This window comes from Thermobia domestica, chromosome 1 (assembly GCF_964235325.1).
Source record: "Thermobia domestica chromosome 1, izTheDome1.hap1.1, whole genome shotgun sequence".
Classification (NCBI taxonomy): Eukaryota; Metazoa; Arthropoda; class Insecta; order Zygentoma; family Lepismatidae; genus Thermobia; species Thermobia domestica.
Window position 1 is genome coordinate 301999515 of NC_137454.1, and position 16485 is coordinate 302015999.

The 16485-nt window shown below is 35.1% G+C and overlaps 1 protein-coding gene across 3 annotated transcripts in view; it reads left to right on the top strand.

Moving 5' to 3' along the window:
• The window catches only part of LOC145661714 (uncharacterized), a 92056-nt gene that overhangs the window by 60165 nt on the left and 15406 nt on the right, over window positions 1–16485 (top strand). For all 3 annotated transcript variants that reach the window (XM_081727053.1, XM_081727055.1, XM_081727049.1), the window contains 4 exons: window positions 2730–2834; window positions 5348–5518; window positions 6834–7082; window positions 11333–11478. In XM_081727053.1, the coding sequence (XP_081583179.1) occupies window positions 2730–2834; window positions 5348–5518; window positions 6834–7082; window positions 11333–11478 (671 nt within the window). The remainder of the gene's footprint in view (window positions 1–2729; window positions 2835–5347; window positions 5519–6833; window positions 7083–11332; window positions 11479–16485) is intronic.

The window sequence follows — 16485 nt, forward strand, 5'->3', positions numbered from 1 at the left end:
TAAAAATACAAGTCCAATCAGAAGTGAGTCTTAAAATAAAGAAATCCATAGCATACAAATGCTATATTCTATTATGTCAGCTGTGAAAGTGTTCTAAGAACAAGTACTACAGGCACTTAGAATTATTTTGAAGAAGGATTTGTTACATCTCAGCTCGGAAAGTGGTACTTAGAATATTTTTAGAGAACAATTGAGGAAATTACCCACAACCTACAAACGTCAAGTCCACTGTCTTGGCTGCAGTGAGGAAGGTTCGTGTTGCATAGTCTACAAACACCAAACCGGTCACCTTGCTATCAGCGACAGAATGACCAGTTAGCGTCAAAGATCCTGAATTTTAATAGTATAAGGAATTTAAAGATTGTGCCATCTTATATTCTCCAGTTGCTATAATCTTGATCTTTCTCGTCCAGTTCTCTTTTAGATTTTCTTCTTAAGAGTGCGTTAACCTATCTCATTGATGAGTTTAACGACATGGTCAATGACAATATTTCTTTTCCCTCTCATGGGCAAAATGCATGGACAAGTTTTTATTTTCCTTTTCATATGTTTCTGTTACTTCCTTCTCCGTCCATTGTATGCTTATCATTCTTATACGGTACATTTTCGAAGTGACCGGATACTTAAGGTACCCTATCCTAATAAAGTTACTGATAGGTCTTTTCCTCATTTGTATCGTTGTCAATAATGATTTCTTTATGCAAAATGCTTGATTTGCTGGCGTTATTCTTAGTTATAATGTTTTATCGTGTCTAGTGTCCCACTGTATACGTATACACATACACTGCTGTTTATGAAAATTGCAACACCATGAATGACTGGAGCGGGTACATATTTATATGAATTCTGACAATTATATTCCAGGAATCGTTTGCAAAAGAAATTCTTTGCATGTCTAATAAACAGTAGCAGCGGCTGTCATCTTCAAATCGACTCCACTATAAAACAAACCGTTTCACTAGGAGGCTGTTCAGGAAGCATTCGTGTAACTCGTTTATCAAAACACTGGGCAATACTGGCGCTATATGTCCTTAATATCATTAAATATGTATCTTTTAAAGGCTATTTTTTAATTTCTGGAAAAGCCGAAAACATCAATAGAACTAGGACAGGGTAATACAGAATGCTTGGTCAAGTGCCGGAATGGATTTCTATTCAGGTATTCGGGAACATTTATGACTTAGACTATAAGAATGATAAAAACGAGGTGTTAACAACGCAGCGTTAACATCGATCGATTGGGGCAATGACAATACCATTGGATAGACTGTACTAACGTTTTCAATGCGGAGCGAGATCGTACCAACCGAGCGTCGAGAATATTCTACGCGTCTGGTTGCATTAGCAACGTAGTGGTGGTAGTGTGTACGTGAACGAAGTAGAGGAAATTCAGAAATATTTAGTGGCATACTAAGAGTAGGGGTTTATGGGAAACCCCACACTTTAGCAGAAGAGGGGAGGAAAAATTAATATCGTGAAAAATAACAAACTATGAGAAATCTCGAGTAAAATAATAAAAAAAAAAGTGCTGAAAAAGATTTTACAATATTTACATCCTTCTTCTGTTCATTCAAATATAACAATTTTCCTTTATTATGACTCCAACTATTATAAAAAGTACATATTCACTATTATAAAAAGTACATACTCAATAATGTCTTGTAAAATATTTTACAATATCTGCGTTCCTTTCTCTGTTGAGTCGAATGTTAACAGAACTTTCTTTCCATATAAATTTTTGTTTTTATTATTCCGTCAACTACTGTCTGTTCCAATGACAGGTTAAAGAAGCAGTAGAAAATTGTTTTTGAAATATGTTTGATACTGCAAGGATGCGATAACGAAAATTTATGATTAAAAAAAAATGTCCACGTTGTTACACAACGGTACTATACTTTCGGAAGCATGAAATTTCCCTTGAAATCCCCCTGACTAGTAGCAGAAATCCTGAGAATTCCGTAACTCTTTTAGAAATTCTGAGAATTCCGTAACTTTTCTAGAAATTTCAAATTCCCTGACTCTTCCATTATATCTCGCTACCCCCACCATGTATTTCAAGTAATACAAATCTCCTCATAAGAAAGAGTAACGAAAAGCTTCCTGATTTTTTTTTTTAAATTTTAACCCGATTCTCCTTTTCTTCATTTCATTTTTTCATCCTTCGTTATTTTTTTCATTTCTAGTCTCGAAGGGGGGATCCGGACCCCACAGACCCCCTTGGCTACGTGCCTGGTTGCATACAAAAGTATTTTTCGAAACTTGAAAGCAATAAGTAGCATTCTCCCGGTAAAAGTACAGTATAGTACTACAAAAGTGACTGTTATAAATGACAAAATATAAAAGTGAAAAGGAGTCTATATTAAGCTATTGAAAAGGGCCTTTGAGATACCGTGCAGACGCAGCGTACTTAGCATCCGGGTAGTCAAAAATATAACGTCCACTTTCCCGCGTTGCTAACGCCGCATTGACAGCGTCGATATAGTCTAGGTGGCCTAACACTGCTACAGCCTCCTGTTAGTAATTTTCCACCAACAGTATACATAGCGCGAGTTATTTTCTCTGCTACTCTATGAAGACCGAGGGTCTCATTACGTAACAGTTTTTACAAAATTTGCAACTCATTACCATAGTACATCCTAGAAATTAATGTTTTACACATTGTAAGTAATAAAAATTGTGTATGGTTTCTTGATTTTTTAAAAATGTATGTTGTTTTTGTGTAATTGCAGAAAATTCGAGAACATCTTGAACAGGTCGTCTTGAAAAATGTCAAAGAACATGACAGGTTGGTTTATTTAAAAGCCGAAAGAGCAAAACAACTGAGTCGTCTAAAAGTAAGTGCAGTTTATTGTAAGATCTTGAACTTGTAAAATTCGATACGTTAACAACTTATTAAGATAATTAAGAACGAATATGAGGAAGTATTTCCTTAAGTAAATTATTGAAACTCAAATGCAAAATAATTATCCCTACCTTAACCTCATTTGATCATTGAATTCAAAACTGTGGATGTTGCGGTTAACACTTGCCCGGCGTTACCGGTTTGACGCAGAGATTGTGTTAATTTTGCAGTGTAAAAACAATACTGCGGCGTTGTTAAGGACTTAGATGGATGATCGCGGAAATAGGAACACCACCGTGGTGTTATTTTAATACATAGCTTGTGTAATACGCCAGCTACCATACCGAAAACAAGTCTTTGGATTAATAATATTGATAACTGTATTATTCGTCAGTGATTCGTCAAATCTTGGTAAAGACAATGACTTATCATTCAAAATCATGTGTATCCATACTATAATTTAGATGTGCTTTTTTGTTGTCCCGTTTAAAGGATAAATACTCCATTATTGATCGATCAATGGAAATGTAGAAGTTTAAGAGGGTATCATATTTATTATTTATTTATGAATAATTAATGAATCATACCTTCATTAAGACGCTTAAATTAAAACACACAAATAGTATTAGATAAACTGTTAGAGTTCAGGGATTTTATGTTGACATTTATTACAGGAATTATTATTATTATAGTTAGAGTCATTGTAGGGCAGGTGAGGGTATAATGGATACCTTAAGATTGAAATTGAAATAGCAACGTTGCTATGAATAGAAAGTCGATGATTTTGCAGTACAACATTCTTTATTCTTTCTTCTACAAATGTAAAGAGGTGTAAGGTGTGAAAGTTTTACCAAACAAGTTGTACGTGCAAATAAATTGACCTATTGTGAATGACCGTTGTACCTCAGCCCCCTGGGTTAAATGGCCCCATCCTTGGAACATAACACATATTAACCAAAATTACATTCTGTTTCGATAAGGAAATGCTAATTAATGAAACAATTTTTGTACAACTATAAAACAATGAGCGGAAACCTACAAAAACGAAAATAATGCTAAAATAAAAGTAAATGAAAAAGAAAATACAAAGTGGAATAGAGGGGCTATCAAAAAATTTCGAGAGTAGGTCTCTAATATGACAAAAAATGATAAAACAAGTACACACGCTCGATCACAGGGAGCACTGACTTTTATACTACTCACAGGGTACCCTTATGGTACCCTTCTCAATTCGACACGGGGTATTTTGGTCCCCTGTACAATTTTAAGGTGCCATTTTGCCCCAATCCCGATATAATTTTCAAAAACCCCTTATCAGCTAGCCACCATCTTCCGCAAGGAAATCATGCATGATTGATGGCCAAACCTTTCTCACTATCTATGTGTGTACCATGTTTTATTCAAGTAATTACTTTTTTCAGCAACAGGTAGAATATTCACCACATGCCTTACATCGACTTACTATGAAAATGGTTTTCTCCACTTATATCACACGCTATTGAAGGTAGCGACGTCTCCCTCTCTAAACACTTTGTGCAACACTAACTACGGTTTGTGCAGTAGTATCAATTCTCTGTCACCAGAGGAACAGCATTATATACCGGGGTGACATATTGCCCCGGGGGTCATTATGCCCCCACTTCCCGTACACCTTGCGTGGAAGGAAAATAAAACTGCAGTAATCAGGAAAGACAAATGAACAAAATGAAAATGCAATGCTCTGGACGCCACATCGCATTTTAAAATCACGCTAGACCCTAGCCATAAGAGCTAAATACGCTGTTCTGATTGGTTGAAGTTATCCGTTTTTCGTTACGTAGCAACATATAGCAGAAATCAAAGGGTGGCTGCTGTCGATTCTCGTAGCCGAGGTGCTAGCGGAACAAGCTAGTAATCATAATCGCTTTTGGCGTGGGTTCAAAATCAGCGCAAGGAATTTTTTTTTTAATTTTCATAACACTTTTTTCCTTAAAATATGATGAAAATAATACACAAAAAAGTTATTTACTTACCTTACGTGTGCAGTTTTGCTATAAGAATTCATAGTATAAGTAGTATAAGTAGTAGTAGGAGTAGTACCAGGAGGAGGAGTAGAAGTTGTAGTAGTACTAAGAGCAGGAGGAGTAGAAGTGGTAGTAGTAGTAGTAGTAGCAACGGGTTAGAAGCACCGCAGGGCTCGTTTTGTTTCACCTTGACCTCATGCAACCAATCAGAAGCATGCATTTAGTTCCTATGGCTAGAGTCGAGCGTGAAAAAATATGCCGCAACATCATAAGGTTTTGTTAGTTTTGTTAGTTTGTTAGTTTTTTTTTAAACACTAATAATATTTTAGAATTTGGGCATGTATTGTTTTATAAGTATTTACATACTTTTCTTGTTGTTGTGGTTGGGGCATTTTGAACATTTTCAGTGAATTTGTAGATAACTAAGAAAAAATAGAATGCTTTTCTGAATGCTCAATGCTTTAATCTCTGTACAATATTTCTTGTTTTTAATTTTACTCAGGAAGAAGTCGCTGACTTACAGAAAGCGCCTACGGAAGGTACAGGGATGCTACCAGGACTTTATCAACGTGAACAAACATTAACAAACTTACTAGAACAAGCACGAATCAAACAGAATGCGGCACTTTCTATTAAAAACACATACGACAATATGTTGCACGTACTACGAAAGGTATGCACTTTAAAATGTTTTGTATGTTTTATTATTATATCTATAACTTATACAGTTTTCACTATTAGCTTTTCGTGTATTAACTATATTACACCCACACAAACACCCCCCATATATATATATATATATATATATATATATATATATATATATATAAATTAGGAAGTGCACTAAGTGAATAAATTTTCATGAATTCTATGCGATGGGTATCGCTGTTGCAGCGAATAGAGGTAACATATCAGAGATTTCGGTACACATTTATCCGAGAATTCTGCCTAAGCCACCAACCATAATAATAATAATAATACAAAGTACTTGCTTGCTAAGCTAATGCGTTGAGCCAAACACCTTGGACCACCCCCGAAAATAAACCCTGCGTAGAGCTTAGGTTACATTTCAAATGTGCTCCAAGATGAAAGAATTTAACGATTATGAAGCTGGACTGGTTGTTTAGATTAGGGCTTAGCGTCCCTTTTAGCTGCAAGGTTATGTTAGACCTGGACTTACAGATTAACGGGGGACCGGAACAACATGAGCTTCCACCGGGAATCGAACCCAGGCCTCCCGCGCCGAAGACATGTACACGATTCATATAGCTACGAGAGAGCTCATTACGGAGCTGGGGATTAAAGTATATCATGTATAACAATTTGTAGAACAAAGAAATTTAGTGACTTGAGCCTTAGTTGGGAACTTTCAGGGACTTTCGGATATATTAATTTTGGGGCGTCATATGGCCAAACCGTTAGAATTGAGAGGAAGCGGCGCATGTGGTCTAGGTCCTGCCTTGTATCATAAAATTAGTTAAGCTACCTGAAATAAGAAATGAAAGTTAGTAAAGATTTTTTTTAAAATAATGGAGTTTAGTGTCCATGTGCTGAACGTGTACAGCATAGTTGAACACACACTTTCTGTCCCCAGGACGGACTTTTGGAGGAATTGTAATACTGCTACTTAGAGCTACTTTCAAAAGCTCCAAACTCTGGGATGGGTTTTATTTATATATAAAATAAAAGAAAAGTTTCCTCTTCTGGGGGGTACGATTTCCACGATCGCCCCCCTGGATCTGCCACTGCTGTCATCTTTCGTGATTTGTGACATCAGGAATTCAAGTAACATACGTACAAAACTACTTTTGAGTCAAATATAAGTTATGTGAGCTACTTAACGGGGAGAGCAAGAATCGTTTGATAAATTCTCTGATGGAATAATACTAGTTGCATATTTTATTGATTGTAAAGTAGATCTTTAATGTGAATTTTTACGTTTGTTACGATTTTGTTACATGTTTTATATAAATGTTGTAACATTTCAGGATAGATTGTTCTTTGAAACAACTCTGCAACGCCTTAACAAGGATTATAAGGCTCTACAAGACAGCCTCAAGCGTGTAATGTTGATGGATGCAGATGTGACGAAAGTTCTTTCTGATATCCAATCAGACGTTAGTCAGATAGAGAAAGAGACGATAACTGATATGAAGGAGAGAGATAAGTCTGTGAAGGCATTACAGGCAAAAGTAAATGCAGAGATGGAAAAGTGTCAACAGCTAGTCAATAAAGAGGTGAGATAAACTACTTTAAGGAACCATTAGAAAGAAAATAATCCATCAATAGACTAGGGTGACCAGACTCTGACATGCAAAATGTAGGACATAAGTAAAATACTATATATCCTACTGTGTTGGCAATACACATGTTCTTATTTCATTTAGCATTTACCTTAAGTTAATACGAACTCTCTTTTGTTTTCGAAGAAAGTATTCAACAAAAAGATTGAAGGAATTCAAAACACAACAAATACTTTCATGAAAGACAATTACAAGATGGATGAAGAAATTTAAAATAATTTGATGGAGTAACATGCAGGAATCACTTTAAGTATGTTGAAGCATAAAATGTCAATGAAACACAGAAATGTTGTTTTTCTTAACGGTTATTTATTCATTACCTTATAAACTTTCCCCAAAAATGTTAAATTTTTCCATTAATATGTGGTATCTGTTTACCAATTAAACATCAGTGCAGTACTTGGTGACATATTTTTTATTTGTATGTACAGCGCGTAGTAACTTGCTGTTTTGCACATTTGTACCCTGGAATTCACTGCAGGTACAATTATAGTTACATTCGGTTATTATTAGGTGTTTAAGAGTCCTGAACTGAGAGTTGTGATTCCACAAATTATAGAAAAAATACTCCCTCAGTAGGAGCATTTGTGGCAAGGAGGCATATACTGAACTCCACAAATCACATACTTCGTAATATGGAATGGAATTTTCTTGAAAATTTCTTGAATAATTCACTCCAGCTTAAATCTATACTCATTTGAACAGTGCTACATTCTTTAATCTTTTTCAGAAGTAGCATATATATCTACTTCTTTGCATTTGTAATCTCATTAAACAGGTAGAAATCGTTTGGTTCTTCTCCTGACAATTTATTAATGTACTTCAAGTTTCTCTGGACATTATCTCATTCAGTTACTGAGTCAAGTCTTGTCCAATTCAAAATATTAAAGTCTGCGAAAATAGCAGACCATTGCTCAATACACAATACAAGTTGAATAAAATGAACACACATATCTCTCAAAATTCTATACACATAGTATCCAATTTTCTTCAAGATTTTTTTTTTTAACTTAAGTTTTGACTTAATGAGAGAGAGAGAGAGAAAAACACGTAGTTATATCTATCAATCAATTTTGCTTTCAGTTCAGTGAACTTTCAACACGAGGGAACTTCTACCTAACTTGGTTAGCATCACTGTCGTATCTTGAAATGAGAAACCTTTCTTGCCTTACCGACATCTCAACAAGGCCTTCTTAGTAAAAACCATGTATTGTAAAGCAATGGTTTATCATTCAGAAAAAGAGTGCATGTGATCCTAAATGTTATGAATAAAGAATGAAACATTAAAGTATTGCAAATAAGTCAGGACATTTTGCAGGACATTTTGAAAAAGAAGAAGGACATTTCTCCATTTTCTAGATGTCTTTGCAATATGCAAGACAGCTCTGAAAAATAGTACTGTACTGCGAAAATCAGTACGTCTGGTCACCCTACAATAGACAGATATCAAGAAATACAATAAATTACTTTAAGGAATCATTAGAAAAATCTATCAGTGGATAGGATATCAAGAAGCAGGATACAATATCAAGAGGTAGGATGACTACATGAAGGAATCATTTGAAAGAATACTTATATATATCAATATAGCGTGAGGTACTACAGTGAAATAACTAGGGGCCAAACGGAGCTTGTGTCCCGGGCGCTGGATTGGGAGGGCGCAAAATTGGTCAAATATTTGGAGCAGCGTCTTGATTTGGTTGGTCAAGGGGACGCTAAGGCGAGTTCTTACCCTGGGCGACAACGAGCGTATTTGTGTCGCTGGAAGCACAGCCTTGAGCCAAATGAAAACGTATTTGCTCGTATCTTTTAACATGTTGAAAAGTTAAAAAAAAAAAAAAAAAAAAAAAAAATCAACAACTTCAATAAATTGGGTTGATAACGATAACCTTTCCGTTTTATTGATTGTAGATATATCACGTTTTGTACTAAGATTGCAAACAATTTTGTGTGGTGTGCTTGTGGTTTTGCCTGACACTATTTCTTTCTCCCTATTTCCCGAATTCGAAAGTAATTTATCTTTTGGAGGGAAAGGGAGGAGAAAGCATACAAAAGCAGTTTACAATACTAATTTGGTTCTGAGTAGTTACGTAAATTAAAGGGAAAAGTTAGCAAAACTACTTTCTTACTACGCTGTTTCATTTCTCATTAATATGAAAATATCACGCTTACTCTTATACAAACAAAAATTAAAATAAAAAGGACGAGAATGGAATTGAATTCGTGTTAAAATGTTCTTGAAATTTGTAGTCCATCACTTCCTAATTTTTACCATACATCTGGCTTTTCTAGCCGTAGTGCGTCGCTTTAAGCCTCAAGAGAAGAGTTTTTTCTGTTTGCTTCTTTATTAATGTACAAAATCTTGATTGCATAAGCCAATACATTCTTGACAGACCAATAAATTAGGATTTTACTTTACTTCCATCCTATATCCAACTTCTTTACTGGAAAAGGTAAATTTTTCTTTGCCAATGTGTTACTCCTACAAAAATCAATTGAAATCATGATTGCCAGGTTATGCTTAATCGAGCTTAATTTTGTTTTTTGCTTATAATTGTTTTTTTTTAAAACGGAAGGAAAAATGTAACATACGTAAAAAGAAAAAAAGTATAAAACAAAAGTGGACGAATTCTATGCATTTTCTAATAACTTGTACATTTTCACTTCGTCATGTTTTTATATTTCTATGAATTACTTTTAGTTTCTCTTCAGTTTGCATATTATTCTTCTGACTTCTAGCGATTGTCAAGTTTTTCAATATAGCATATTCCAGTTCACGTTGTGGAACACGTTCTCGATGTCATTATAAGCTATTAATACATATATATTCGTGAACTGGGCTAAGTAGTTTAACAATCAATTCTAAACTTAATATTAGTTTACTGATTCTCGTTTACATCCAAATTGATCCATTTGCACTTTCTGATCTACTGTCTCTTTCTATTCTTGGACACATGACCATGCATAGTATTTTTGACGCACGAAAACGCAAATTTTCGAGTATCTTCTTCGTTTTCTTGACATTCTCATGATCCATTTTTATTCCAAACTGCAATTATGCAGCTCTTCTTGAAATCTATGCACATTTTCTATCATGTGTATTTCAGTTATTTCTTTCTAATCATTTTATTAATTCAACAGTAATATCGATTCCACAGTAATTTCCGCTTGCTTAAACGCTTGCACAAATACGCAGTGTAAAATTGAAGGATCTAAATCGTCTTGGTCTATCTGATTTTCTCTTTAATCAATTCCTGATATAAGTTTCATTCTATGTAAAGTTTCTCCATCATTGTCATGTGATTGAATCCTTTGCTAGAAGTACTTTTCCAATAACATTACGTTTTATCTTTATGAAGTCATCTCTGCATAAATTTTCCCTCACAGTTGTATATCCATATTTACAAGTAATGCGTTAGTTAGGAATATGTATATCATTGTTAGGAGGATATGTGTGCAGAGTTGATTGATTTAAATCAAAATGATTTAAACTATGATTTGAATCCCAATATAAATCTAATGATTCTTTTTTTAAAATCTATGATTTAAATCAAATTTATTTTGCTTCAAACAGATTCTTTTAAGCATTTCTGATTGTTTCTGGGACACTCTGAAACTCGTATCCTAAACCGTATGATGGTGAGATGAAGTGGGTATGATACAGTACCGTATGATACAGTATTACACGTTTGAACCAGAGATGAAGTGGATTAGTTGATTGGGGTCAACCTTGATTTGAAACTATACCTTGATCTGAAACTTTCAAATTTCATCCTATTTTCACTAAAAAGTATCTGTAATTCAACAAGGAAATAATTATATATGATAATTAAATTGAAATTCATTATAATTTGGACCATGACAAACACTTTACCATTTTATATAGTAAAGGTCAGATCCACCGGTATGTATTGTAACAGAACGGTGCTTTTGTGATTGACCGTAGAAATTCGAGCTCCGATTAGTGAGAATTTCACAGCCTTGTTTTATTACAAGTTTCAACGCTTTAGTGAGTGGAGAAGAGGGTGTGGATTATGGATCAGAGTTGATTGCGATAGGTTTTGGTGGGTCAGAGTGGGTCACGGTGGGTGGTGGGTTAGAGTGGGTCAAAGTGGAAATATTGTGGAGTTTTTCGCCTCTGTTAGTACATTCCTAAGTGATTTATAAATATTATGACTTTGCAGGGTCAGGGTGGATTTGAGGCCACAGAAGGTGTCGAAGAGGAGTACGATCAAGAAGCCATCCAGGAGGAATTGGAAAACATTGAAGACACAATCAAAAAATTTTACGATGTGATGGATATCACCCAGTCTGAAGAGATTATTCCGAGGTAAATATGAACTAATATATATATATATATATATATATATATATATATATATATATATTACAAGTACGTTTACAACATTAATTTGCTATCGTTGTCAGTATCGTTTCATATCTGGTCCTTTTTGAAGTGACGGCCGGCACTATTGACACACAGACACCTTTTCTTTCCACTTGTTAACCTCAGTCTTCCTAAATTCTTCTTCAGGTATATATTTGAAGAACGACTGCACAGCAACCTGGAAATGAGCATGCATTGTAAATGCTGATCCTGCATTTTTTTTTCTTTAACGTTGATAAGAGCCAGAAATTGCACGAGGCAAAGTCTGAGGGGAAAAATGAAATGAAATTTTTGAGTTTTACGTCCCACGATTATGCCGGTTAGGCTAAAGGAGACGGTGAAGATGAGAGATGAATGAAATGGTGGAATGAAGAAAGTGGGAGGAAACGGAAGAACCCCGAGAAAACCCACGCACACGGTGTTTGTCCACCACAAAGTTCACTTGGCGGGAGCAGGGTTTGAACCCGAGACCCCTAGCACCAGAGGTGAACGCTGAGCCACCGCGGCCCAAAGTCTGAGGGGAGTAGTTAAATTTACACTGAAGTTGCACCATTCGGTTGTGACGTATGTCACGTGGTAATTAGTCCACTTAGTACACACAACCTTATTGATAAGAATAGTGATTTACTTACGATGCGAAACATAGCTGAGCGAGCGTCAGCGAGCGAAGGGGGTTAGAAGCTCCGCAGGGCTCGTTTTATTTCACTTTTGCTTCCATGATAATATCACGTGACATTGTGTCACGCTCGAATGGTGCAACTTCGATAAAAATCTAACCTCACCCAAGTCTGAGCGCCAATAAACAGCGCCGAATACATTATTGAATCGCACACGCATCTACTTCTTCGCTTGGGCGCAGAGTGTAGATTAGTGAACAAAACGCGTTCGGAGTGTTGTTATGATTACATCATCAGCTGATCTATATGCTTACTTCGTACTGGGTCGCCTCATAACGTTGTTTACAAATGCGAGTGCCACTGGCAATTGTTGTTGGACAGCCTTTGTATTGAGAAGTTTGCAGTACAAACATCAATTCGAAAGCAAAGCCAAAGTGAGTCACATACGTACGACCAATCGGAGGATATGACGCGGCGGTAGTTTTGAAATGCAAAAATTTTATATTGAATTTCACATGCGCTAGCCTAACTGCATAAGTTATACAAAGCAATTATGTTCACAACTCTAAAGTACAGAAGTTCTATAGTTAATTAGGTTCACAAAACCTAACTGACAGGTCCTGAAAATCTTGTAGGTTCGTTCATTAGTGCTAAAGTATAGAAGCCCTAAACTGTATAAATCCTTAAACAAACAAACAAACAAACAAACACACACACAAACTTGCGGCGCTACTTAGTGATGGGGACTCTGCAGACCCCATTAAACTCCAGCAACCAATTAGTCAATCTTGTGGGGGTATTATTGCGTTCATGCCAAGAATACTATAGAAGTAGTGCACGTAGGAAGCAAGTATCACTATGTTTTATCGAATATTTATGCTGGTAGTTTGTACCAGGTATACCTACAGGGTTTAGTAGGTTATAACCCACAATGCGTCATCTGAAATTTTAGGGAGACGTTAAAAAGCTAATTAATTGAAATTAATGAGAAACTTCCGCTTTAATGGTTATGTGCTGAATTCAATGCACTCCACAGAATACATTTTTCAGTTCTGAGTGCTTGACTGGTTTAAGAAAAGTTTCGTAAAACGTGGTTTACAAGCATTTAATTCTTTTGTAAGAATTTGCTATAGCAGGGGTGCCCACAAAGGGGGGTTATGACGCAAACTGCGTTATTGAAATATTTGGGGTGATTAAAAATCTATATAGATATGTTTGAGAGGGTGTAAAAATTAATCGAAAAGATTTTATTTTATGGAAGAACACCTACGGATAGACAATTGAGGGGGGGGTGCGTCATGGATATGAAGGGGGTGGGCACCACTGGCTATAGTGTTCTAGTATTGTAATTTAAGGTGGATCACTAGGTGTTCTCGGTGCTATACTAAATGCTGCTTGAATAGTGTGGCGTTGCCAGATAGTGTCGAGTGTTTACTAATACCAGATAATAAAGGAAGTAATCATGGAATTCTGCTTGGATACTTACTAGAGAAATTAGTTTTCGACTCTTACCGCAATCTCGCTTCTCGAACTGCAACGCTAGAATCCAGGAATTTTCTTATTGTGACTACTACAAATTTGGCAACAACGCATTATGGCGTTCTGCGCAAGTTTCATCTAGAAAACTATTTCCTTAAATGTAAATTAATATTTAAATAAAATGTGAAATATAACATGAGAAACGGTCAAACAATATATCTATTTCATAATAAGATCGTTACTTTAAAATACTCTATACATACAAATAAACATTTCATAAAACGTAGCACTTCTAGTAAGATTTAACAGCAAGTGCCATCTTGTGTGCTCATTGTAAAACGAATAAAATGTTTTCTTTTATTTGGTTCATTTTTCAATATCAGGAGACAGAACCAAATGAATCAGTGTCTTGTGCTGTAGCTGAAACATTACTCTATCTTAAAGTACAATATTTATAATATGTAACGTTTCATTGCACAGTAGTTAAGGGAATGAGCTAAAATATGTACTGATTTCCGAGTAGTGATCCACCTTAACGAAACGAATTTCATAATGTATTTGTCAATCATTTCCGTAAGATTATTGTATGATCATGAAACCAAAGCATGATATTTGCGACTACCTTTGTCGGCATGGATACTTGGCCTGGGGCCTCACAAGTATTGGGATCTCATGATAATTTGTGTTGTCTACTGACTAGTCATAAGTTAATTTTTACACAGTGGTCTAACCAAATAAATTTAAAACCTAATATAAAGTTATTTAGATGGTCATTTGTTTGTCTTAGTACAGATTTCAATAAATAAATAAATAAATAAAAATTACAGACAATAATAATAAATTATTTTCTGCTTTATTATTATTATTATTATTATTATTATTAATTATTATTATTTTCTTGCTTTTTAGCGCTTTAATTGTTTTCTGCTTTTTTAACTCTTATATTGAAGTCGATTAATATTGTTTTTTTTTTTATTTTTGTATTTTCTGCTTTTTAGTACATTTTTAAGGTCAGTTGTTTTTCTTTTAAGTTTACCTATATTTTCCATTGTATCTTTACTATAATAATTCAGTTACATACCTAAATTGGTAGAATGATAACTTTCTTTAAAAAAAAATAAAAAAGGGCGATCGGGCTACGAAACATGTATTAATAAATTGTATTGTATTTTTTAATGTATTTATTTACTCCATTTGAAACCAAGATACGAATGGTATTTGGAGGGTTCCGACAGTCCTCTTTCTTACAGTAAATACACTTAGAAAAAGAAATATGTTACTACTATTTAATATACATTATTGTAAAGATAATCTGCTACGCTGTAATATACTTTATCCACCAGGAATCTCTTGAGTTTCTTTTTAAAAACATTTATATTTTCTTCATTTTTTATTTCTCTGGGCAGCTTATTGTAAATTTGTACTCCCATATGGCTTGGGCCTTCCTGTACTAATGTTAGTTTTGTAAAATATTGTCTTCTTTCATTCTGTTGTCTGGTATTATATACGTGATTTATTTGGGTTCCATCTTTCAGTTTAGCTGCATAGATTGCAGTTTCATATACATAAATAGATGGTAGGGTAAGGATGTGGTGCTGTTTAAATATATCAGGTGTTCCAAAAATGGCGCTCACGCACCACAGAACACTATTCTACAGGTCAAAATAAAGCGAAAATGTTATATGAAGGAATGCCCTCCGGGGCCTCCGTCAGCCGTTATATGGAATCAAAATTTCACTATGTGGCAATATCACATATCAACTTGGAACCATTAGCATTGCTCTACAAATCCATCAAATAGTTGCATCGATTGTTAAGGTGATAAGTGGCGCTAGTGTAAACGTCTATTGACTTTAACTGCCATCTGGTAAGAATCGATGTAATTATTTGATGAATTGGTAGATCTAATCTATGGTTCTTTATCTGTGACGTTGCCATATAGTGCAATGCACGTGGTTTGACTTGTAAAATGAAATGAAATCTTTAAGTTTTACATCCCAAGCTTATGCCAGTTAGGCTAAAGGAGACGGTGATAATGAGAGATGAGTGAAATGGTGGAATGAAGAAAGTGGGAAGAAACAGGAGAACCCCGAGAAAACCCACGAGCACAGTGTTTGCTCACCACAAAGTCCACACGGCGCGAGTTGGGATCTATGTTGCGTACCATCCCAGCATTTGCCTGGTGTAAATGAAGAAAATTCAGGAAAACCTCATTTAAGATGACTGGCCTGAAAAATCTTTTAAACACGTTTTCGAGCGAGTGTCAACACCGGGGATTAAACCCGGGTGAATAGGATTCGAATCAGAAGTGGAAGATAAAAGAATGAAATGTTGTTTAACCTGAAATTAAGGCAAAATCTCAATTAAGAGTATTGTTTATCAGTATGCTGCGTTTAAGAAATAATATGCAACATTTCTAAATCAAGAATCCTTTGGTTTCTTATATCAAATCCACACAGAATGTTGTTGGATAATACAAAATAATCTGAAGAAAAATCAAATCAAAATTTCTAGTAAATCATAAATTTAATTTGGTACAATGTCTATCGTAGCTATTCAAACTAGTCTTATAACAAAGGCATATGCTGCAAAATGATGTAAACGTTAGGCAACAACATGTTAATTACAAAAATTCCAATACCTATACAGCATCTTAATTTAAAATAATAGGTATATTCGAATAGCAGGAGACCCGGGTTCGATTCCTGGCGGGAGCTCATGTGGTTCGGATTCCAAGTTAATCAGTAGGTCCACGTCTCATATAGCCTCGCTGCTGAACGGGACGTAAAACTCAAAATCAACTCAACTCAACTCGTATAGCAGGAATCATATAATGTAATAATTACGTGAAGAG